General features: G+C 43.4%; 2 protein-coding genes across 5 annotated transcripts in view; one reads left to right on the top strand and one right to left on the bottom strand.

The window, feature by feature from the left end:
- The window catches only part of LOC144680024 (uncharacterized), a 147,638-nt gene that overhangs the window by 44,954 nt on the left and 77,745 nt on the right, over nt 1-24,939 (top strand). The gene's annotated exons all lie outside the window — the stretch shown is intronic.
- rida (reactive intermediate imine deaminase A) lies at nt 2,922-24,877 on the bottom strand. 4 transcript variants are annotated; one of them, XM_078541109.1, is made up of 6 exons: nt 24,719-24,877; nt 15,761-15,866; nt 13,983-14,037; nt 12,550-12,618; nt 10,671-10,726; nt 2,922-3,206 (listed from the first exon to the last, which is right to left on the bottom strand). In XM_078541109.1, exons 1-6 carry the CDS (start codon nt 24,781-24,783, stop codon nt 3,132-3,134), a joined length of 426 nt encoding a protein of 141 aa, XP_078397235.1. In that variant the 5' UTR covers nt 24,784-24,877; the 3' UTR covers nt 2,922-3,131. The 4 variants fall into 4 exon arrangements, with proteins under 4 accessions (XP_078397235.1, XP_078397234.1, XP_078397237.1 ...); XM_078541108.1 differs by lacking the exon at nt 24,719-24,877 and adding an exon at nt 23,772-23,907; XM_078541110.1 differs by lacking the exons at nt 2,922-3,206; nt 24,719-24,877 and adding exons at nt 4,308-4,363; nt 23,772-23,911.

Genomic DNA, 24,939 nt, shown 5'->3' with positions numbered 1-24,939 from the left:
CCCTTTATCTTGGCAGCCTACACTTAATAAGGTAACAGTTAGAGAAGTAGGCTATTCTGCCCACTCAAGCCTGTTACACCATACAATAAAGATAATGATTAATGTTCTATCAACTCTTTCCTGCCTGATCCTCATATCCCTTCATTTCCTTCGTGTCTGAAAATCTATTAATCTCTCTCGTGAATAAATTCAATGACTGGGCATCCATTTTTTTTTTTACACCCAATTCCACCATTCCTTTGAAGTGTGGCAGAACTAAGTCTGCCACTAGGCCAGATATTCTACCCTGTGGCAATAATATTCCCTCCATGGCCTCTAATCTTTCCAGGGAAGGTATGAATATTTAAAAAGTGATGGGGCTCTCAAATTTAGCTTAAAGTATCTCATAACTCTTCAGAATGTTTCATAGCACTTTATAGCCAAAAAACTATTTTTCAAATGATGTCAATTAAAACCCAACAGATCTGAGAAGCATCAAATGAATCGGCCACTTACGAACACACGACTTAGGAGGAGTAGGCCACTTGGCCCCTCAGCCCACTCCGTCACCCAACAAGACCATGGTTGATCAGATTATAACCTCCACTCCACATTCCTGCCTACCCCCAATAACCTTTCTCTCCCTTGTTTAACCAAGAATCTATATAGCTCTGCCTTAAAAATATTCAAAGGCTCTGCTTCCACTGCCTTTTGAGGAAGAGAGTTCCAAAGACTCATGACCCTCAGAAAATATTTCTCCTCATCTGTCTTAAATGAGTGACCTCTTATTTTTAAACAGTGACCCCCTAGTTGTAGATTCTCCCACAAGAGGGAACATCCTCTCCACATCTGCCCTGTCAAGACCCCTCAGGATCTTAAAGATTTCAATCAAGTCATCTCTCGCTCTTCTAAACTCCAGTGGATATAAGCCAGTGCATGTCCAACCTTTCCTCAAGGCAACCCACCCATTCCTCATATTAGTCTAGTAAACCTTCTCTGAATTGCTTTTAATGCATTTACATCCTTCCTTAAATAAGGAGACCAGTACTACACAGAGCACTCCAGATGTGGTCTCACCAGTGCCCTATATAACTGAAGAATAACCTCTCTGCTTTTATAATCAATTCCCCTCACAAGGAAAGATAACGTTCTATTAGCTTTCCTAATTACTTGCTGTACCTGTATACTAGCCTTTTGTGATTCATGCACTAGGACACCCAGATCCCTCTGAACCTCAGAGCTCTGCAACCTTACCATTTAGATAATATGCTTTTTTATTTCTTCTGCCAAAATAGACAACCTCACATTTTCCCACATTATATTCCATTTGCCAGATCTTTGACCACTCACTTAACCTATGTCACTTTGTAGCCTCCTTACCTCCTCTTCCCAACTTACTTTCCTACCTATCTTTGCGTCATCAGCAAATTTGGCAACCATTCCTTCGGTCCCTTTATCCAAGTCATTTCTATAAATTGTAAAAAGTTGAGGCCCCAGCACCAATGCCTGTGGCACACTGCTTGTTACATCCCGCCAACCAGAAAAATACCCATTTATGCCTACTGTTTCCTGTTAGGCAGCCAATCTTCTATCCATGCCAATATCCTACCCTCATGCCATGAGCTTTTGTTTTCCGCAATAACCTTTGATGTGGCACTTTATCAAATGCCTTCTGGAAATCGAAGTGCAGTACATCCTCCAATTCCCCTTTACCCACAGTACATGTGACTCCTTCAAAGAACTACAATAGATTTCCCTTTCACAAAACCATGTTGACTCTGTCTGATTACTTTAAATATTTCTAAGTGCCCTGCTACAACATCTTTAATAATAGCTTCCAACATTTCCCCTATGACAGAGGTTAAGCTAACTGGCTTGTAGTTTTTGGCTTTCTGTCACCCACCCTTTCGAATAAAGGAGTTACATTTGCTATTTTCCAACCTAATGGAACCTTCCCCAAATCCAGGGAGTTTTGGAAAATTAAAACCAATGCATTGACTATCTCACTAGCCACTTCTTTCAAGACCCTAGGGTGAAGTCCATCAGGACCCAAGGATTTGTCAGCCCGTAGTTTCAACAATTTGCTCAATACCACTTCGCTGATGATTATAATTTTCCTGACTTCCATTTCCCAATTTACAGCTATTTCTGGGATGTTACTGGAGTCCTCTATAATAAAGACCAATGCAAAACACCTGTTTGATTCATCTGCCATCTCCTTATTTTCCATTATTAATTCCCCAGATTCTCTTTCTGTAGGACCAACGCTCACTTTAACATTTTTCTTATATAAAATATCCATAGAAACTTACTATCCATCTTCCCATTTCTAACTAGTTTCCTCTCTAATTTTTTCCCTCCTTATTCATATTTTTGTCATTCTTTGCTGTTCTTTATATTCTGTCCAATCTTCTGACCTGCCACCCGTTTAAGTTTGATACTGTCTTTAACTTTAGCTAACCAGGGATGCTGTGTCCTCCCCTTGGAAGTTTTTTTCTCATTGAAATGTTTCTGTTCTGTGTATTCCAAAATATCCCTTTAAAAGTTTTCCACTGCATCTCTATTGACCTATCCTGTAACTTCATTTGCCAGTTCACTTTAGCTAGCTCTGTTTTCAAGCCCTTATAATTGCCCTTATTTAAGTTTAAAATACTAATCTCGGGCCCACTCTTCTCTCCCTCAAATCAATGTAAAGTTCAACCATATGCTTATTCTGCTTCTGACACTGGTGGATGAATAAGGGAGGAATATTAGAAGACCTGTGTACCCCTTCAAGTACTGCCAAAAGGGAATTGCACCTCCACCTGAATTGGCAGACAGGACCTTGGTTTAGCATCTCACTTGAAAAACATTCCAGTATTTTTCTCAGAACTGTAATGCCTGCCTAGATTTTTTGACACAAACAAGGAGCAAGACATCAATAAACAAACAAGTCCAGTTGCTTCATTTCACATTGTGTATTTTGCAAAACTTTGATCACTGGATATAAAGCACCATTAGCTACAAAAATCAATGGTTCTTGTTAAAGACAATTAAAGGTTTAAAAAAGAACAATGTTAATTTTGAAAGTGTGTCTTTAAATTATTGATCTATACAAGACAAAAAAAAATCATAGTAGTGATTTCCTTGTATCTACAGTATTAGTCTCCAATTTATAACTTCTGATCCACGGCCCCTTCCACAATAGGCCCCACTACAGCCACAGCTTCAATCTCCACTCGGCCTCCCTGCAAAGGGAAAAAAAGTAAAATCACACCTGAGGCAAATATTTGACATACAAACAGGTGTCAGTGGCATGGACTCTATAACACAGTGCAACCCATTAAATTCTTAGGGGATTAGAAAGCTTTGAGTTACATAGAATTTACAGCACAGAAACAGGCCATTCAACCCAACTGGTCCATCCTGGAGTTTATGCTTCGCGCAGGCCTCTTCCCACCCTATCTCACATGGAGGAGTACTGATTCGTCAGCTGAGGTGAGGGGGGTGGGGAAGGAAGGATGGTAGGTGGTAATCAGCAGGAGGTATCCTTGTTCATGTTTGACCTCATAAAATGAGGCTTCATGGGGGTCAAGTCAATATGGAGAACTCCCAGGGCAACTCCCTCCCTACTGCATACTACTGTGCAGCCACCTCTGGTGGGTCTGTTCTGTTGGTGGATCAAGCCATCCCCAGGGATGGTGATGGTGGTGTCTGGGACAGTAATACTCACTGAATCATACCTTACAGGCAACGTCAGGTTGTTGCCCGACTCTGTGGGACATCTCTCCATATTTTGGCAAAAGCCTCCAAACGTTAGTAAGGAGGACTTTGCAGGGTCGACAGGGCTGGGTTTGCTATTTCCGGTGCCTAGGTCGATGCCAGGTGGTCCTATTCCTTTCTCTCTGTGCTTTTCTAAAAACTTCACCCTAAATGTATCTATGCTATTCACCTCAATTACTCCACGTAGACTCACCAAGGCTCCTTCGACAGCACCTTCAAAACCCATGACCCTTACCATCTAGAAGGGCAAGGGTAGCAGATGCATGGGAACGCCACCACTTGCAAGTTTCCCTCCAAGCCACACACCATCCTGATTTGGAACAATATTGCCGTTCCTTCAGCCCTGAAACTCCTTCCTAACAGCATTGTGGGTGCACCTACATGGGCTGCAGTGGTTCAAGGCAATGGCTCACCACCATCTTCTCACAGGCAATTAGAGGGTGGGCAATAAATGCTAGCCTAGCCAGCAACACCCGAATCCTGTGAAGGAAGTAATAAAAAGCTAGTTCCACATTCTCACCACTTTCTGGGTAAAGAAGTTAATTGAGCAAAACAACCTGCACACTTTTTAATTTCCTTGTTTTCTTAATGCTTATTACCAATTGGGAACAATGAGACATAGCTGAAAAACAAGAATGACAGCAAATACTAAAATATGAAGTGACAGGCTGCAAACGGCAGAGAAACAAAAGTTACAGCAGTCTCGTGGTTATTTTACTAGACGAGCACAGGAAGTCATGAATTCCAATCCCACCAAGACAAGCTGAGAAAATTAATCCCATCATTATAGTATTTGGGAAGGCGGGGGCCTGGTGGTAATGCCACCGGACTAATCTATAGGGCCAGGCTAATACCCTGGGACATGGGTTCGAATCCCGCCAAGGCAGCTGGTGGAATTTAAATTCAGTTTAAAAATACGGAATTAAAAATCCAGACTATTCTAAAGGTAACCACAAAATCATTGTCAATTATCATAAAAACCCATCGGGTTCACTAATGCTCTTTAGGGAAGGAAATCTGCCATCCTTACCTGGTCTGGCCTGCATGTAACTCCAGACCCAAGGCAACATGGTCGACTCGTAAATGCCCTCTGAAATGGCCTAGCAAGCCACTCAGTTGTATCAACCCACTACAAAGCCTAAAAAAAAGGAATGAAGCCGCCTGGCATCAATCTAGGCATCAGAATTAACAATGACAAACCTAGCCCCGTCAACCCTGCAAAGTCCTCCTTACTAACATCTGGAGACTTGCCTAAAATTGGGAGGGATGTCCCAGAGTCAAGCAACAGCCTGACATTGTATGCAAGACATGATTCAGCGAGTGTGACTACGTCCCAGGCACTACCATCAACATCCCCGGATATGTCCCACCAATAGGACAGGCTCAGCAGAGGTGACGGCACAGTGGTATACAGTCAGGAAGGAGTTGCCTTGGGAGTTCCCCACATTGACTCAGGACCCCATGAAGTCTCATGGCATCAGGTCAAACATGGGAAAGGAAACCTCCTGATTACCCCCACCCCCACTCAGCTGATGAATCAGTACTCCATGTTGACCACCATTTGGAGGAAGCACTGAGCGTGGGTAGGGCACGGAATGTACTCTTGGTGGGGTCTACAATGCCCATTACCAAGAATGGCTCAGTAGCACCAGTACAGAACGAGCTGAGTCTAAACAACATAGCTGCGAGACTGGGTCTGCGGCAGGTGCTGAGGGAACCAAGAGTGTAACCCCTACTTGACCTTGTCCTCACCAATCTGCCTGTCACAGATGCATCCGTCAATGACAGTATTGATAGAGTGACCACCAAACAGTTTTTGCGGAAATGAAGTCCCATCTCCACATTTGAGGATACGTTCCATTGTGTGGCACTACCAGCGTGCTAAATGGGATAGATTTCAAACAGACCTAGCAACTCAAAACTGGGCAACCATGAGATGATCTAGGCCATCAGCAGCAGTAGAATTGTACTCGAACACAATTTGTAACCTCATGGTCTGACATATCCTCCACTCTATCATTACCATCAAACTTGATTATCAACCCTGGTCCAATGAAGAGCGCAGGAGGGCCTGCCAGTAGCAGCACTAGGCATACCTAAAAATGAGCTGTCAACCTGGTGAAGCTACAACACAGGACTACTTGTGTGCCAAACAGCATAAGCAGCATGTGACAGAGCCAAGCGATCCCACAGCCAACAGATCAGATCCAAGCTCCGCAGCCCTGCCACATCCAGGCATGAATGGTGTTGAACAATTAAAACAACTCATTGGAGGAGGCGGCTCCACAAATATCCCCATCCTTATTGATAGGGGAGCCCAGCACATCAGGGCAAAAGATAGGGCTGAAGCATTTGCACATTCCAAACCCACAACCTCTACCACTTTGAAAGATAAGGGTAGAACACCACCACCTGCAAGTTCGCCTCCAAGTCACACACCATCTTGACTTGGAAATATATCACTGTTCCTTCACTGTCACTAGGTCAAAATCCTGGAACTCCCTAACAGCACTGTGGGTCTACTTACACCACATGGACTGCAGTGGTTCAAAATGTCAGCTCACCACCACCTTCTTGAGGGGAATTAGGGATGGGCAATATAAAGTGCTGGCCTAGCCAGCGACACCCAAGTCCCATGAAATTTTTTTTTTAAATGTCCAAGGGAACTTACTGTACATGCCCAGTTCTCTGATACTTAAATGCTGAAAGGCATTCCAAGATGGTTTCCAACCTATAAGTATTACAAATGTATTCTGAGAGATCACATTGCCGCTTTGAAGAAGTGTCTGAGAGATTTATTACTTTGAATGTGGCATATGTATAAACCCTTTTATAGCATCTTCCCATTTGTTTTGCTCAGTGAGACATCTTTGTTAATATTTCATCAACAAGAGAATTGAGTGGCTTGTTAGGCCATTTGAGAGGGCAGGTAAGCAACAAGCACTTTGCTGTGGGGGATCTGGGGTCATATGTAGGCCCGACCAGGTCAGGGCAGATTTCCTTCCTGAAAGACATTAGTGAACCAGATGGGTTTTTAACGACAATTGATGATAGTTTCATGTCATCATCACAGACTAGCTTTATATTCCAGATTTATTAACTGAATTTAAGTTCCACCAGCTGCCATGGTGGAGTTTGAACCCAGGGCATTAGCTCTGAATTTATAATCCAATCACATTACCACTACTCCACCTTCTCCCCATATGCCAAATACCCTGGGTTGTCAGCCTCCAGTCAGCCAAGTTTCTTCTGCCAGGGTGTCTATCCTCAATATAAACCACCTCACCTACTCCAGACAGTAATGTCTCATGCCCTCCACTAGGAAAACAAAAGTTGTTGAAGTCAACATTCAGATAAGAGAACTGCAGAATTCCCTGAAGGATAGCACATCTGCAGTACTGTGTACAGTTTTTGTCTCCTTATATTGAAAAATAATTGCTTTAGAAACAGTTCAGAGAAGATTCACTCGACTCATTCCTGGGATGAAGGGCATATCTTATGAAGAAAGATTGAACAGGTTAGGCCGATACCCAATGGAGTTTCAAGAATGAGAGGTGATCTTATTGAAACATATAAAATCTTGAAGGGACTGGATAGGGTGGATACTAAGAGGATGTTTCCTCTTGTGGGGGAAACTAGAATTCAGGGACATAGTTTAAGGCTAAGAGGTCTCCCTTTTAAGACAGACGAGAAGAAATGTTTTTCTGTTATGATCCCAGCTGATGTTAATACTGGGCAATTCAGATCCCAGAGTGAAACCTGGTTTGGTAGATCCTAACTTTGTTTTTTTTAGAAAACATGGAGGTCAGTCACAGAACACATTCACAAGAGTCTGCCAGTATACTTTTAACATAAAGAATAAAATGTTTATTAAACAAGAAAAAATGAACTATATTTTACACAAGACAAAAGGTTGGAAAGATGTCAATACAGATACCAGAAAATGATTCAAACTCACTATTCCTTTTATCCCAGTAACCCTTATGGACAAAAAACCCCAGTGAAGATTTACCACCGTTTCAACACCAAGGTTTCTTGCTTGGGTTAGCTCAGTTTCAAACAGTTTTCTTCTGGTGGACTTCCTAGCATTCACTAGATGCTTTTCATCAACTGATATCTCTCCACTCACTATTACTTCACCTTCAGAGCAAACACACGAGTTCTCTAAACTGCTGGGGGAACTGAGGCTTGCAGGATTTCTTATTAGAGAGATTAGACCTTCTGCCTGCACACTGGTATACACACACTAACTGCCGCCTTTCTATGTTTCCCTGTGTCAGTGTCTCTGGGCCTGTCGCTAGGCAACAGCGCAGTCTTTTTCTACTTAATATTTTTGTAAACTTCAGCAAACTACTAACCCCTTGATAATTCATCTCTTCACTTCAAGTTGTAAAATCTCATTAAACATGCATGTATACAAACAGGACTTCCTGGCACCCAGCTCACAAAACCTCTAAAAGCAACTAAAACCGGTTACAACTTTCTTAACACCTAATTATAAAATATAAATTAAACTTAAAGCTATTCCATTGTTCCTAACTCTCTCAGAGGGTCATTAGAGTGTGGAATTTTCTTCCCCTGAAGGTAGGGAAGCTGGATCTTTAAATTTATTCATGGTTGAATTAGATTTTTGGTAGACAAGAGAGTCAAGGGTTATGGGTAGCAGACAGAAAAGTGGAGCAGAGACCATAACCAGATCAGCTATAATCTTATTGAATGGTCGAGCAGGCTTGAAGGACCAAATGGCCTACTCTTGCTCCTATGTCCTATGTTCCTATTAAATGGTGTTGAGGTTTCTGTTGAACCTGTTTGGAACAGCATCAAACAGGAGATCAAACTCAAGAGGTCATCATCCAGATGGGAGGAGATGAAGTGAAGCGGAGAGCTAGAACACATGCTACGAGGTTGGCAGAATGCTAGCACTTTCATTTCAGAGTTATGTGGCTGTGGGTTCAAGACCTACTCCCGAACTTGACCTAGGTAGACACTGCAGTGCTCTGAGGGAGTGCTGCCTTGTTGAAGGTGCCATTTTTCAGATGAGACGTTAAACCAAAGCCTGTTCATGGATCCTATTTCACAATTCCAAGGAGAATTCTTAGTGTCCTAGATAACATTTATTAAACTTGAGAACCAACATCCATTCACAACCAAAGTGGGTACCTCTGGCAAGGCCCACCTGCCAAAAACATTTGTAGCAGTCATTGGCACAAATGGAGGACATTAGAATCAAATGTAGTGTGGATAGATTGTGGTCAAACCAGAGAGAGAAGGCACAATCACTTTCGTTAATGATAATTAAACAGTTGGGTTTTACTGAATTCAATTTCACAACCTGCCTTTTTAGGATTTAAACTCATGGAGGTTACTTTTAATCTTGAGTGCATTTTCAAGCAGGTGAGAGATTGAGAGCAAGTGCAAGGATAAAGCCTGCACTATATTATTAACACCACGGCCACAGCCACATGCCAGCTAGTCATCCATCTATCCGAAATGGGTAGGAAGCAGTAGTTTGCCAGGGGACAATAAGGGAAGTTTGAGTGGACGGAGGGTCCAGCTGACATTAAGGAAAGACTTGCTGGGTGGCAAGAACATCGCTGAGAGGGTTTTTTTTTAATATAAGGAAGTTCTTGCAAGGGTTGGGGGAAAACATGCAAACAAAACCTAAAGCTAAATTTTCAGATTCAAAGTTAGATCCACGCAGGAAATTGAGGCGCTGATTTATGTTCACAGAGATTGAATTTGCAGTGGATTTGTAATATCCTGAAGGAAAAGATACGGGGCAAAACATTAAAGAATGCCATTTGGTTATGAACATGTCCATAGACCAATTTTTCTTCCCAATCTTCTAACATTTCCAAATTTTTCCCTCATGATCAAATGCCTTGGGTAAGCTCACCAGTACAAGCCATTGAGTCACCAAACATCACTGTAGGAGTTCCTCAGGGTAGTGCCCTCGGCCCAGCCATCTTCAGCTGCTTCATCAATGACCTTCCTTCCATCATAGGTTAAAATTGGGGATGTTCGTTGACGATTGCACAATGTTCAGCATCATTTGCGACTCCTCAGATACTAAAGCAGTCCATATCCAAATGCAACAAGGCCTGGACAATATCCAGGCTTGGGCTGACAAGTGGCAAGTAACATTCGTGTCACACAAGTGCCAGGTAATGACCATCTCCAACAAGAGAGAATCCAACCATCGCACCTTGATGTTTAATGGTATTACCATCACTGAATCCCCCACTATCAACATCCTGGGGGTTACCATTGACCAGAAACTGAACTGGACTAGCCATATAAATACTGTGGCTACAAGAGCAGGTCAGAGGCTAGGAATCGTGTGATGAGTAATTCACCTCCTGACTCCCCAAAGCCTGTCCATCATCTACAAGGCACAATTCAGAAGCGTGATGGCATGCTCCCCACTCGCCTGGATGAGTGCAGCTCCCACAACACTCAAGGAGCTTGACACTGTCCAGGACAAAGCAGCCCACTTGATTGGCACCACATCCACAAACATTCACTCCCTCCACCACCATCGCACAGCAGCAGTGTGTGCCATCTACAAGGTGCACTGCAGGAATTCAACAAGGCTCCTTCGATAGCACCTTCCAAACCCACGACCAGTACCATTTAGAAGGGCAAGGGCAGCAGATAGATGGGAGCACCACCACCTGGAAATTCCCCTCCATGTCACTCACCCTCCTGACTTGGAAATGTACTATGTTCCTTCACTGTCACTGGGTCATAATCCTGCAACTCCCTTCCTAACAGCACTGTGGGTGTACCTATACCACATGGACTCCAGAGGTTCAAGACAACAGCTCACCACCACCTTCTCAAGGGTAACTAGGGGTGGGAAATAAATGCTGGCCCAGTCAGCGAAGCCCACATCCCATGAATGAGTGAAAAAAACAAAAACAGCTTACCCGTGGTAATGCAGCAACCTGGTAGGCAGCTCTGGCTGGGAAGTTGGTCTTGAAATCTGAGAGTAAAAAGAGTCTTATTCACACAGAATTGACAGTTTAGAAATAGGTCATTCTGCCCAAGTGCTCTACACCAGCATTTAGGGTCCTACAAGTGCCTCCTCTTACCCTTCTGTGCCTTTTTTTGTCATCTAGCTTTCCCTTAAATGCATCTATACTATTCGCCTCAGCCACTCTATAGTAAAATAAAATAAAAACGTGTTGGTCACAAACAGCAATGTGTTTTATACAATTGAAATAAGTCAGATGGAGGTCCTATTTCTGATTGTCAGTAGGAAAGTCTTTCAGTATCACAGTTAAATATCACTGCCAAAGTACTATACACTGTCAGGGATTATAATTCAAGGAGTTATTAATCCCCAACTCTCTCCATGTACAAACATGAGATCTGTACTTGCTTTAGTGCGAGTGCAATGAGGGTTCCCTAGACTGATTTCTGGGATTGCACAGCCCAAGCCCTCACAGTTTAGATGACTGAGGGGTGATTTCATCAAAGGTTCATTGAGGGGTCTTGGTTTGGTGGGTGTGGAGAGGATGTTTCCTCTTGTAGATGAATCTACAACTAGGGGTCACCGTTTAAAAATAAGGGGTCACTCAGTTAAAACAGATGAGACGAGTTTTTTTCACTCAGAGGGTCATGAGTCTTTGGAACTCTCTTCTTGAAAAGGCGGTGGAAGCAGAATCTTTGAATATTTTTAAGGCAGAGGTGGATAGCTTCTTGGTAAGCCAGAGTGATAGGTTATCAGCGGTAGGTGGGATGCAGATTTCAGGTTACTATCAGATCAGCCATGGTCTTATTAAATGGTGGAGCAGACTCGAGGGCCCGAATGGCCTACTCCTGCTCCTTGTTCCTATGGAGGGGCGATTTCATTGAAACAGAATTCTTAAGGGGCTCGACAGGGCAGATGCTGAGAGGCTCACATCCTGAGTAACTCACCTCCTGACTTCCCAAAGCCTGTCCACCATCTACAAGGCATAAGTCAGCAGTGTGACTCCACTTGCCTAGATGAGTGCAGTTCCAACAACACACAATTAGTGCAACACCATTCAGCACAAAGCAACCTGCTTGATTGCACCCCACCCACCACAATAAACATTCACTCCCTGCCACCAACACACAGCGGCAGCAGTATGTACCATCTACAAGATGCACTGCATAAGTCACCAAGGCTATTTCAACAACACCTTTCAAACCTGTGACCTCTACCACCTCGAAGACAAAGAGCAGCAGGTGCATGGGAACACCACATCTGCAAGCTCCCCTCCAAGCCACTCACTATCTTGACTTGGAAATACATGGCTGTTCCTTCACTGTCGTTGGGTCAAAATCCTGGAACTCCCTTCCTAACAGCACTGTGGGTGTACTTACACTACATGGACTGCTGTGCTTCAAGAAGGCGGCTCACCAACACCTTCTCAAGGGCAATTAGGGATGGGCAATAATGTTGGCCTAGCCAGCGACACCTACATCCCACGAAAGAATAAAAAAAGCTACTTACCCCTGGATGAGGAATCTAGAATCTAGGCGTCAGTCGCAGAATAAGGGATCAGCACTTCGGACTGAGATGAGGAGGAATTTCTTCATTCAGAGGGTTATGAACCTTTGGAATTGAGGCTGTCGTTGCTCAGTTGGAGTAGGTTCAAAGCTGAGATTGATAGATTTTTGGATACTAAGGGAATCAAGGGATACGAGGATAAGGTGGAGCTGAGGTAAAAATTTAGCTGGAGCAGGCTTGAGACGACAAAAGGTCTACTCTGCTCCTATTTTATCTGTTTTTACACTTGCATTAAAAAGATATACAAACACGAGATCTATACTCACATTGCTTGTAAACATCGTTAACACACTTGAAGTCGTTGATGTCTGCCAGCAGAACAGTTGTTTTTACAACTACGACAAATTAAAAAAAAACTCGTCAGTAAGCGCTCAAAATTAAATCTAAGTTAACATATCAATGTTTTAAGCATTTTCTTTAAAATATCTATCTTCCCAAAGCATGGTTTAAGCAATATTCTCTGCCAGATTGTACAGTAAATTCAGCACTGCCACACAAAGTACATCACTCCATTAAGTAGATTTAAACAAAAACAGAAAATGCCAGAACCACATTCAGCAGATCAGGGAGCATCTGCAGGGAGAGAGAAACAGTTAACGTGTCAGTTCAATGATCTCACAGCTCTGATTAAAAGGTCATCGACCAGAAACATGAACTGTTTCTTTCTCCACAAGTGCTGTTTTTATTTCAGGAATTCCAGCATCCACAGTATTTTGTTTTCATTTTAATCTTCCCAGTTAGAACCATAGAAAGGTTACAGCATAGAAGGAGGCCATTCGGCCCATCTTGTTCATGCCAGCCCGAGGACACCCAGGTGCCCTCTCTAATCCCACCTTCCTGCACCCGGCCCATAGCCCTGCAGCTTACAGCACTTTAGGTGCAGATCCAGGTGCTTTTTAAAAGAGTTTAAAGTTTCTGCCTCTACCACCAACTTGGGCAGTGAATTCCAGACACCCACTACCCTCTGCATAAAAAAGGTCTTCCTCATGTCCCCCCTACACCTTCTGCCACTTATCTTGAATCTAATGTCCCCTGGTTCTAGAATTCTCCATCAAGGGAAACAATTTTATCCTGTCCACTCTATCTATTCCCCTCATAATTTTGTACACCTCAATCAAGTCACCTCTCAGCCTTCTTTGTTCCAAGGAAAATAACCCGAACCTATCCAATCTCTCCTCACTTTTCTAACTCTGGCAACATTCTTGTAAACCTCCTCTGCACTCTCTCCAGAGCTTTTACGTCCTTCCTGTAATGTGGTGACCAGAACTGCACACAATACTCCAGTTGTGGCTTCACCAGTGTTTTTTACAGTTCCAACATTATATCCTTACTTTTATATTCTATACCTCAGTCAATGAAGGAGAGCATTCCATAGGCCTTCTTTACAACCTTATCTATTTGAACTGCTGCCTTCAGGGACCTGTGTACTTGTACACCAAGATCTCTCACTTCATCTACCCCTCTGAGTATATTCCCATTTATTTTGTAATCCCTGTAACTGTTTGACCTCCCTAAATGTATGACCTCACACTTCTTCCTCACAGTTCCAGCTGAAACTAGATTTGACATTATTCCTTACAAAGCACAAATCATTTAACGTGTTTTGGTTATTTCCTCTCTACTTTTGGTATCCTGGTTTATGATTGAAAAAGCTCTTGCTGGCTCTGTGCAGGGGGAACGCCACATTTTAGCCTCATACCATTATCATAGTTACAGTTTGCAGCCTTGAGGATCTCTCCCATGTTGATGAGTGCCTGCCACAGAGAACATTACAGATTAGTTCAGATGATTAGTTATTTCTTCACTGTCATTATTTTATACAAATATGCTTGGAACCTTATAATCTGTTAATAAAAGATTTTCCTCACTCATATCTCTTTTCAGATTGCAAATCATTTAAATAGACACAAGCTTTCCAAAAAGTGAAGATTAATTTATGTCAAAGTCTTGGATTGCGAAATGTTTCATAATTAAAGCACAGTCTGCAAGCTCAAACTTGCAACTATCCTTCAAAGAATAGGTTATAGACCATAATGATTCAAAGCATGCCCACGTTACTGTATTGGCAATGGGCATCAAGTATCAATTGTTAATGAACCATGAAAATAATTCTCAGGTTTCATCAAACCTAGCTGGGTAGCTCCAGTGAAAAAAAGCTGATTCTCTCTTTTAAACAGATTAGTTATGTTTGATATCAGAGCAGAAAACCAGTAGTTTAACAGAGGATAACCCACTTGTGACCTGGTCAACAGGACTGGCTTACACTTGGGAGCATCTGCAAGCTATGTTGTATTTTCGATAAACCTTTAATTACCAACATATATATTTTAGCTTATACTCTCACATGCAGTAAAGATGCAATTATACCACTTCCGAGACTTCTGGCCAGCTATCTGCTGTCTTCTGGGAGATCTAAATAGCTATCCCCACATCGGTTTTAGTATTTCCTTAAATGCATTCCTTCCCTTTCATCTCTCTATTATCTCATCCAGTGTCTTCAGAAATGGTTTCTTCCCAGAATTGATTAAACTGGTTTCTTTACTCTGGCTCTTAGGCTTTAAAAAAGTAAATTTACCCAATCTTTACCTTACTTACTTGCACCTTTTACAATCTGCATATATCTCCCTTTGACCTAAAACAACTCAATTCAAAACTACTCCTGTTATTGCTTTATGTAAAATTCTGATTGAAGTTCCTCTTGGTTCACTAATATATCAAAACCATTTCTTACTGTTGGTTTTAGACTCTTGCAGTTACTCTGTCTCTTAATCCAATTATCAGACTAACAAGCCCCAATATCCTGTTTTCCAGTACACAAGAAATATGTAGTGATATTACCAAAAGACATTACAATTTCTTGTTTTCTTGACAGTCAGAACAATTTATACAATATCATTGAAACATTACTTCAGCCCCAGCTGGAGTATTACGTCTAATTCTGGGCATTGTACTTTGGGAAGGGTGAAGGCTTGGGAGAGGGTATAGAAAAAATTTGCTACAATGGGATGAGGGATTATAGTTATGTAGATTGGAGAAGCTGGGGCTGATTTTCTAAAAGCAGGAAAGGTTAGAGGAGATTTGATAGAGGTGTTTAAAATTATGAAGGGTTTAGACAGGGTAAATAAAAATAAATTGTTTCTTATGGCTGAAGAGTTGATAACCAGAGGGCACAGATTTAAGGTGATTGGCAAAAGGACCAGAGGTAACACGAGGAAAAATGTTTTTATGTAACGAGTGGTTTTGATCTGGAATGCACTGCATGGTGGATAGAGATTCAATCTTGGCTTCAAAATGGCATTAGATAAATATATGAAGGAGAAAAACACTGCATGGATATAGGGAAAAAGGTGATTGGAACTAACCGGACTGCTCTTTGAAAGCGCCAACATGGACTCTTTAGGCCCAATGCCTTCTATGATTCAAAAGGTACAGTATGTATTGGCCAGGAATTTGTTGTTAATGAAGCCAAGACATTACCTGCTTGGCTTCCTGTGTTGTTCCTCCAGCCACAAGCTGCCCAGTTGCAGGATCCAACCCCAGTTGCCCAGAAATGTACATGGTTCGATCCACCACCACTGCTTGGCTATAAAATACATTTACAAAATGGTCATAGTCATACAGCACACCATACAATAGAACAGAAGGCAGAGGCCCCAGGCACAGGAATTCCCCCTGCCTCTCTATCTCTCTCTGCTCCTTTGATCGATTTTTTTGGTCACCAGTCCTAGTATTTCCTTATGTGGCTCAGCGTCACATTTTGTCTGATTAGACTTATAAGAACACCTTGGGATGTTTTACTATGTTAAAGGTGCTACATAAAATGCCTTTGAGGCAGCTCTTCCAACCTTGGCATTAGACTCCAGATGTGGTCATTTAAGGGTCAATAGAGTTGGGTTGCCTTTGCCGTGTGCCGATTCAATGCCTAACAATTAATGTTAGTGGAATGTTATATGCTCATAAAGCTTCCACTGAATTATCTAACTTAAAATTGTACGGCCATACATCAGGAGAGCTCAGATTCAATCCATGGTAGCTGGGGGCGTTTTTTTTTATTAAGATTAACAGCGAGGCTCTCAGCACTCAAAGTCCTTAAGTTGCTGTTTTGATTTGCTCAGTAAAGAGTTGCACATACATAGTTAAACACAGAAACTGAAGTCTGAGTTATCCTGCTTCCTCCCGCAGGCTGCCATACAACAAAATGTTGCCAATAAATTTGACACTGCAATCTATGGTGTGAGGTTAGGGTCCTTACCCACTAAACATCCCAGAAGAAGTTAAGGCTGTCCCATTCAGCAGTAAGTGAACTTTTAATGACATGATAATTACAGATGAACCACCTCTCTGGCCCTGAAAGTTTAATTTTGCAAGTGTAAACTAACTTCCTTTAGTAGTTAGTGTTGAAGATTTTAAAATTAATTCATTTATTTTCCTTTTTCTGACCCAATCTCTCTCGCCCTTAATCTCATGTGCCTTTCCCAATCTTTATTTTGCTTTCTGTACATCATTTAAATTTAATTTGCATTTCTTGCTTTATACTTCCTGGTTTAGACTCCGCTCATCTCAGTAAGGATTCTTCAATCTGATTGACTGAAGGAGTTCGATCTGTTCACAGACCCCTGCAGAGGGCACTGCGTGGGATCAGACACCGGATTGGGGCAAGTGTTGGCTCTAAAGCTTGCAGATCTGTGGGCAACTGTCAGTGAATGAAGTGAACAATTAGCACCATTCCCTCCCTGCTGACTGCAAAACCCAAGCCAACATAGCTCAGAGATAAGAACAGCCACTTTGATAAGATGACTGTGGAACTAAACCTCAGAATAACAGGAAATGGGGTCGGTAGGTGAGAATGGGGAGGCAGGAGAGAAAATTATAGAGGATTGTAGAACAATTAAAATAAATAGTTTAATAAAGTGATGCATCTGTAATCTGCACTCATTTATTCCCACCGATCACAAGGCACTGGCATTGAACAGATATGTTTATCGTTCAATATTAACAAAAGACAGGCCAAAAATGAACATTGTAAAATCTCGACTGTACATATTGCACAACTACAGGTCGACTGTACATATTGCACAACTACAGATCGACTGTACATATTGCACAACTACAGGTGTATTCAATTTGCGATAGACAATTGCAGAACCCAATGAAAACATTTTTATTGCAATAAGTAACCCCACCCCACGCTAGTGTTAAACGTCTTACAGCCAGATGGTGGAGGAGGAGACCAGAAGTCAATCTTTACTCATTTTTAGATTTATTCACATGACAAATATGTAGCTCCAAACTTTACAACCCACCATTGACAATTAGTGTCTCTTTATATGCATGTTGTAGTCCAGAGTTACGGATAGTGATTGACAATTAGTGTCTCTTTATATGCATGTTGTAGTCCGGAGCTATGGATCGTGATGGTAGAGGTTCCAATTTCCTTCCATCACATGGATGACCAAGAATTTCTCCCACTCTTACCTCCTGCCCTTGGTCTATGTAGGAATGATTTACAAGTTGATACTCCTCCTGTTTGGCCACGTTAGGAACATGCCTTCCTTGGCCAACATGTTCTAGAGTGGGATTCAAACCCAGGGTGTCTGCTTAGAGGCAGGGATGCTACCCATTGTGCCACAAGACCTCTAAAGTGGAACCTTTGCAACATTGCCACGCTGTTTCAAACCAGGGACGTTTGCATGTTAGGCGAATGTGACAATCACTATACTACAGAAACACTACAGTGTCTCTTTAGGAATTGAGGGCAGATGTGGGATTCTTCTTCCCTAATATGGGTGCACATATGCTGGCAACGTACAGCGTGGGAGTGCACGACAAAAACTTACATTTCCATAGCACCTTTAATAGAGTAATACATTCCAAGGGGCTTCACACAAAGTGTCTTCACACAAAGTTTAACAGCGAACCACATAAGGTGATATAAGGATTGGTAACCAAAAGCTCATTCAAAGGGTTAGGTTTTAAGGAGAGTCCGAAAGGAGGAGAAAGAGGTAGCGAAGTGGAGGGGGTCAGGGATGGAATTCCAGAGCTTAAGGCCGAGGCCAAGAGGGGTGGTAACATAGTGGTAATGTTACTGGACCAGTAATCCAAACGCCTGGAATAATGCTCTGGAAGATAGGAGTTCAAATCCCACCAGGGCAGCTGAGAGAATTCAATTAATTAATAAATCTGGAATAAAAGGCTAGTCTCATTAATAATACTGGATTGTTGTAAAAACCCATCTGGTTCAGTAATGCACATCAGGGAGGAAATCTGTCTTACTTACTCACTCTGGCCTGTATCTGACTCTTAACTGCCCTCTGAAATGGCTCTGATGGGCAATAAATGCTGGTCTTACCATCGATGCTCACATCCCAAAAACAAATAATAAAGAGTCACCAAGACACAGCTGCCCAAGTTGTGGCAAAGGAAAATGGGGATGTGCATGACGCAGAATGCTCACTGATGCCCAGTTTGGGTTCCACAAGGGCCATTCAGCTGCTGACCTCATTAAGCCTTGGTTCAAACATGGACAAAAGAGCTGAACTCCTGAGGAGAGATGAGAGTGACTGCCCTTGACATCAAGGCCGCATTTGACCGAGTGTGGCATCAAGGAGCCATTGCAAAACTGGAGTCAATGGGAATCAGGGGGAAAACTCTCCACTGGTTGGAGTCATTTCTAGCACAAAGGAAGATGGTTGTGGTTGTTGGAGGTCAGTCATCTCAGCTCCAGGACATCACTGCAGGGGTTCCTCAGGGTAGTATCCTCAGCCCAACCATCTTCAGATGCTTCATCAATGACATTCCTTCCATCATAAGGTCAGAAGTGGGGATGTTCGCTGATGATTGCACAATGTTAAGCACCACTCACGACTCCTCAGATACAGTCCATATCCAAATGCAGCAAGACCTGGACAATAACAAGTGGCAAGTAACATTCGTGCCACACAAGTGCCAAACAATGACCATCTCCAACAAGAGAGAATCTCTTCAATGGCCTCACCATTACTGAATCCCCCACTATCAACATCCTGGGGTGACCAGAAACTGAAGTGGACTAGCCAAATAAACACTGTGGCTACAAGAACAGATGAGAGGCTAGGAATCCTGCGATGAGTAACTCACCTCCCTCCTGACTCCCCAAAGCCTGTCCACCATCTACAAGGCACAAGTCAGGAGAGTGACGGAATACTCCTCACTTGCCTGGATGAGTGCAGCTCCCACAACACTCAAGAAGCTTGACACCATCCAGGACAAAGCAGTCCACTTGATTGGCACCGCATCCACAAACATTCACACCCTCAACCACTGACACACAGTAGCAGCAGTGTGTACCATCTACAAGGTGCGCTACAGAAATTCACTAAGGTTGTTTAGACTGCATCTCCCAAACCCACAACCACTAACATCTAGAAAGGCAAGGGCATCAGATAGTTAGGAACACCACTACTGGAAGTTCCCCTTCAAGTCACTCACCATCCTGACTTGGAAAAAAATCATCGCTCCTTCACTGTCACTGGGTCAAAACCCTGGAACTCCCTTCCTAACAACACTGTGGGTGTACCTACACCACATGGACCGCAGCGGCTCAAGAAGGCCAGCATCTATTGCCCATCCCTAGTTGCCCTTGAGGTGGTGGTGGTGAGCTGCCTTCTTGAACCACTGCAGTCCATGTGGTGTAGGTATACCCAGAGTGCTATTAGGAAGAGAGTTCCAGGATTTTGACCAAGGAACAGCAATATATTTCCAAGTCAGGATGGTGAATGACTTGGAGGGGAACTTCCAGCTGGTGGTGTTCCCATCTAACTGCTGCCCTTGTCCTTCTAGGTGGTGGTGGTCGTGGGTTTGGAAAGTGCTGTCTAAGGAGCCTTGGTGAATTCCTGCAGTGCATCTTGAAGATGGTACACACTGCTGCTACTGTGCGTCAGTGGTGGACAGAGTGAATGTTTATCGATGTGGTGCCAATCAAGCGGACTGTTTTGTCCTGGACGGTGTCAATCTTCTTCAGTGTTGTGGGAGCTGTACTCATGCAGGCAAGTGGGAAGCATTCTATCACAATCCTGACTTGTGCCTCGTAGATGGTGGACAGGCTTTGGGGAATCAGGAGGTGAGTTACTCATTGCACGATTCCTAGCCTCTGGCCTGCTCTTGAAGCCACAGTATTTAAATGGCTAGTCCAGTTCATTTTCTGGTCAATGGTAACCCCCAAGGTGTTGATAGTGGGGGAATTCAGTGATGGTAATGCCATTGAACATCAAGGGGTGATGGCTGGATTCTCTCTTGTTGGAGATGGTCATTGCCTGACACTTGTGTGGTGCAAATGTTACTTGCCACTTGTCAGCCTAGGCCTGGATATTGTCCAGGTCTTGCTGCATTTGGACATGGACTGCTTCAGTATCTGAGGAGTCACAAATGATGCTGGACATTGTGCAATCATCAGCGAACATCCCCAATTCTGACCTTATGATGGAAGGAAGGTCATTGATGAAGCAGCTGAAGATGGTTGGGCTGAGGATGCTACCCTGAGGAACCCCTGTAGTGATGTCCTGGAGCTGAGATGACTGACCTCAACAACCACAGCCATCTTCCTTTATGCTACATATGACTACAACCAGCGGAGAATTTTCTCCCCAATTCCCATTGACTCCAGTTTTGCTAGGGCTTCTTGATGCCATACTTGGTCAATTGCAGCCTTGATGTCAGGGGCAGTCACTCTCACCTCAGGAGTTCAGCTCTTTTGTCCATGTTTGAACCAAGGCTGTAATGAGGTCAGGAGCTCAATGGCCCTGGCGGAGCCCAAACTGGGCATCAGTGAGCAGGTTATTGCTAAGCAAGCGCCGCTTGACAGCACTGTTGATGACCCCTTCCATTACTTTACTGATGATCAACAGTAGACTGATGGAGCGGTAATTGGCCAGGTTGGTTTGTCCTGCTTTTTGTGCACAGGATATACCTGGGCAATTTTCCCCATAGCCGGGTTGATGCCAGTGTTGTACCTGTACTAGAACAGCTTGGCTAGGGGCGCAGCAAGTTCTGGAGCACAAGTCTTCAGTACTCTTGCCAGAATATTGTCAGGGCCTATAGCCTTTGCAGTGTCCAGTGCCTTCAACCATTTATTGATATTACATGGAGTGAATTGAATTGCTGAAGACTGGCATCTGTGATGCTGGGGACCTCCAGAGGAGGCCGAGATGGATCATCCACTTGGCACTTCTAGCTGAAGGTTGTAACAAATGTTTCAGCCTTATCTTTCGCACTGATATGCTGGGCTCCTCCATCATTGAGAATGGGGATATTTCTGGAGCCTCTTCCTCCAGTGAGTTGTTTAATTGTCCACCTCCATTCATGACAGGGTGTGGCAGGACTGCAGAGCTTAGATCTGATCCGTTGTTTGGCATGCAAGTAGTCCTGGATTTTAGCTTCACCGGGTTGACACCTCATTTTTAGGTATGTCTGGTGCTGCTCCTGGCATGCCCTCCTAAACTCTTCATTGACCCAAGGTTGTTCCCCTGGTTTGATGGTAATGGTAAAGGGGGGGATATGCCAAGCCATAAGGTTACAGATTGTGTTCGAGTACAATTCTGCTGCTGATGATGGCCCACAGCACCTCATGGATGCCCAGTCTTGACTTGCTAGATCTGTTCTAAATCTATCCCATTTAGCACAGTGGTAGTGCCACACAAACACGTTGGAGGGTATCTTCAATGTGAAGTCGGGACTTCGTCTCCATAATGACTGTGCGGTGGTCACTCCTGCTGATACTGTCATGGACAGATGCATCTGCGGCAGGCAGGTTGGTGAGGATGAGGTCAAGTATATTTTTCCCTCTTATTGGTTCCCTCACCACTTGCCGCAGACCTGAACTAGCAGCTAAGTTCTTTAGGAAGTCCCCCACCCAGAGTGCATTCTGTACCCTTGCCATCTGCAGTGCTTCCTCCAAGTAGTGTTCAACATGGATGAGCACTGATTCATCAGCTGAGGGAGGGTGTTACATGGTAATCAGTAGGAGGTTTCCTTGCCCATGTTTGACCTGATGCCATGAGACTTCAAGGGGTCCGGTTCGATGTTGAGGACTCCCAGGGCAACTCCCTCCCGACTGTATACCACTGTGCCTCCACCTCTGCGGGATCTGTCCTGCCGGTGTGACAGGACATACCATCATCACCTTCCCTGGGTATCTGGGACATTATCTGTAAGGTATGATTACCACAAGACCATAAGACGTAGGAGCAGAAGTAGGCCATTTGGCCCATCAAGTCTGCTCCGCCATTCAATGAGATCATGGCTGATCTGATAATTAACTCCACTTTCCTGCCTTTTCCCATAACCCTCGATTTCCTTACGGATTAAAAATCTGTCTATCCCGGCCTTGAATATACTTAACGACCCATCCTCTCCATAAAGAATTCCACAGATTACCTCCCCTCAGAGAGGAAAATCCTCCTATCAGTTTTAAATGGGTGACCCCTTACTCTGAGATTATGCCCTCTGGTCCTAGACTCTCCCAATCTCTCAGCATCTACCCTGTCAAGCCCCCTAAGAATCTTATATGTTTCAATAAGATCGCCTCTCAATCTTCTAAACTCCATTGAGCACAGGCCCAACCTACTCAGCCTCTCCTTTCCATGAGGATGACTCTGCCAGGCTGTTGCTTGACTAGTCCATGAAACATCTCTCCCAATTTTAGCACCAGCCCCCAGGTGAAAGCAGGAATTTGCAGGGTCGAGAGGGCCGAGTTTGCCTTTGTCGTTTCTGTTGCCAAGGTCAATGCCAAGTGGCCCGTCCTGTTTCATTCCTTTTTTGAGACTTTGTAGCAGTTTCATACAACCGAGTGGCTTGCTAGGCCATTTCAGAGGTCAACCACATTGCTGAGAGTCTGGAGTCCCATGTAGGCCAGACCAGACCAGGTAAGGATGGCAGACTTCCTTCCAGTTGGTGAACCAGATGGGTCTTTACAACAATGGTTTCAAGGTCATCATTAGACTTTTAATTCCAGATTTTTATTGAATCTTTTTATTGAAACCCAACAGGCATCTGCCGTGGCGGGGTTCATACCCGTGTCCCCAGAGCATTACCCTGGGTCTCTGGGATACTAGCCCAGTGACAATACCACTACGCCATCTATTGTGTTGTTTCTGCATTAGCGGGTAGTTTGATATATTTGCACATTTTAAACCTTTCGTTAATAATTGCTGCATCTTTACCCGAGTGAGTTTTAGCAATAAAACTAACTCTTTACTCGTTAACTTAAAGCACACGGCTGGCTTATTTTTTGAACCAAGCTATACACAGTTAAATATATATTAAATCTGCAACATTCCCTCCCTTTTAAATTCAAACTCTGTTTATAATCAACTCAGAAGTGGGACAAAGAGAGGAGTCAGTTCGCCCCTGTTAACCTGGTTATAACAATATAAAGTAAATCTGAACAACAGTGTTACACTCAAAACAAAAGTACCTTATTTCAACACACTAATGTTATGCCTTTCTATGGTACCTGTAAATTCCAAGTTTAACTGGAGCCTTGGGAGTATAAGAATAAACCCGTTTGGTAGCCATTGTCGATACCATCCTCGCTTCCATGGTCAGATTAATATTAAAGCAAAGTGACCTTTGGAGTATACTATTGTCAGAACATTATGGCTGCCATAAACACTTGTGGTCCACACTGTTCTGTGTGTTGGTGTTTGAATTTTATAACACTTTAATCAATGAATGCATGGTGGAAATGCAAGTTCTGCTTTCCTGACACACAATTAATGCACACGAATGACCAGTTGAACGGGGGGTCGGTGGGGAAGGCAACAGTTCTTCATAGGTTGCTCAAATAAAAGCAATTATAGATGCTGAAGATAAAAGCAAAATACTGCGGATGCTGGAAATCTAGAACAAAAACAAAAATAGCTGGAAAAACTCAGCAGGTACGACAGCATCTGCGGAGAGGGATACAGTTTAACGCCTCGAGTCCGCACGACCCTTCTCGAAACGACAACTGTATCCCTCTCCGCAGATGCTGTCAGACCTGCTGTGTTTTTTTCCAGGGATTTTTGTTTTTGTTATAGATGCTGGAGGTCTGAAATAAAAACAAAAGTGCGAGAAAAATTCAGCAGATCTGGCGACATGTTGCACTCTGTGTGTACAGAGAGACACACAAAAGTGCAACATGACTCTTCTTTGGAACTTTCTACTTCTTTGGCTTTCTACTTTACAGTTGGGCACAGCTACTTTGTTTTAAAGCAAGAATTTGCAATTATACAGGACCTTCCACGATCGCCAAAATGCTTTACCATCAATTAAGTGCTTCTGAAGTGTTGCATTGGAGTTTTAGTTCTAAATGCAACTATTATGCAACAAGGAATGCAACAGTTTCACCCCATAGCATTTTTAAAAAAAACTATCTAATCTCACTCCACCGCCCATTGGAAGCTGCTGAGTAGGATTTACCTATAGGGACCGATTGCCCCCGGTGCCTTGGTGGTGCTGATGATCCTCCTCACAAACGCTGCCATTCCCTCCCAGCCAGATTCCAAACCCGACAGTCCCACGAGACCCGTCAGTCAAATACCGCGCATGCTGCACCAGGGCGCGCTGCAGTTCGGGATTTGTAGTCCCAGTTGAACGCATTTCCCGGAACGCCCCTCAACCGTTCGCACGCTCGCTCGAGC

This window comes from Cetorhinus maximus, chromosome 4 (assembly GCF_964194155.1).
Source record: "Cetorhinus maximus chromosome 4, sCetMax3.hap1.1, whole genome shotgun sequence".
NCBI classification, from domain to species: Eukaryota; Metazoa; Chordata; class Chondrichthyes; order Lamniformes; family Cetorhinidae; genus Cetorhinus; species Cetorhinus maximus.
Note: the sequence above shows the minus strand (reverse complement) of the source record. Positions and strands in the feature narration are given on the sequence as shown.

Coding starts and splice junctions, on each gene's coding strand:
- rida (XM_078541108.1), bottom strand. CDS start 23,857: ATGGAAGCGAGGATGGTATCGACAATGGCTACCAAACGGGTTTATTCT. Junction 14,038..15,760: donor CAACACAGGAAGCCAAGCAG/GTAATGTCTTGG, acceptor TCTCTGTGGCAG/GCACTCATCAACATGGGAGA. Junction 10,727..12,549: donor TAACGATGTTTACAAGCAAT/GTGAGTATAGAT, acceptor TTTTACTCTCAG/ATTTCAAGACCAACTTCCCA.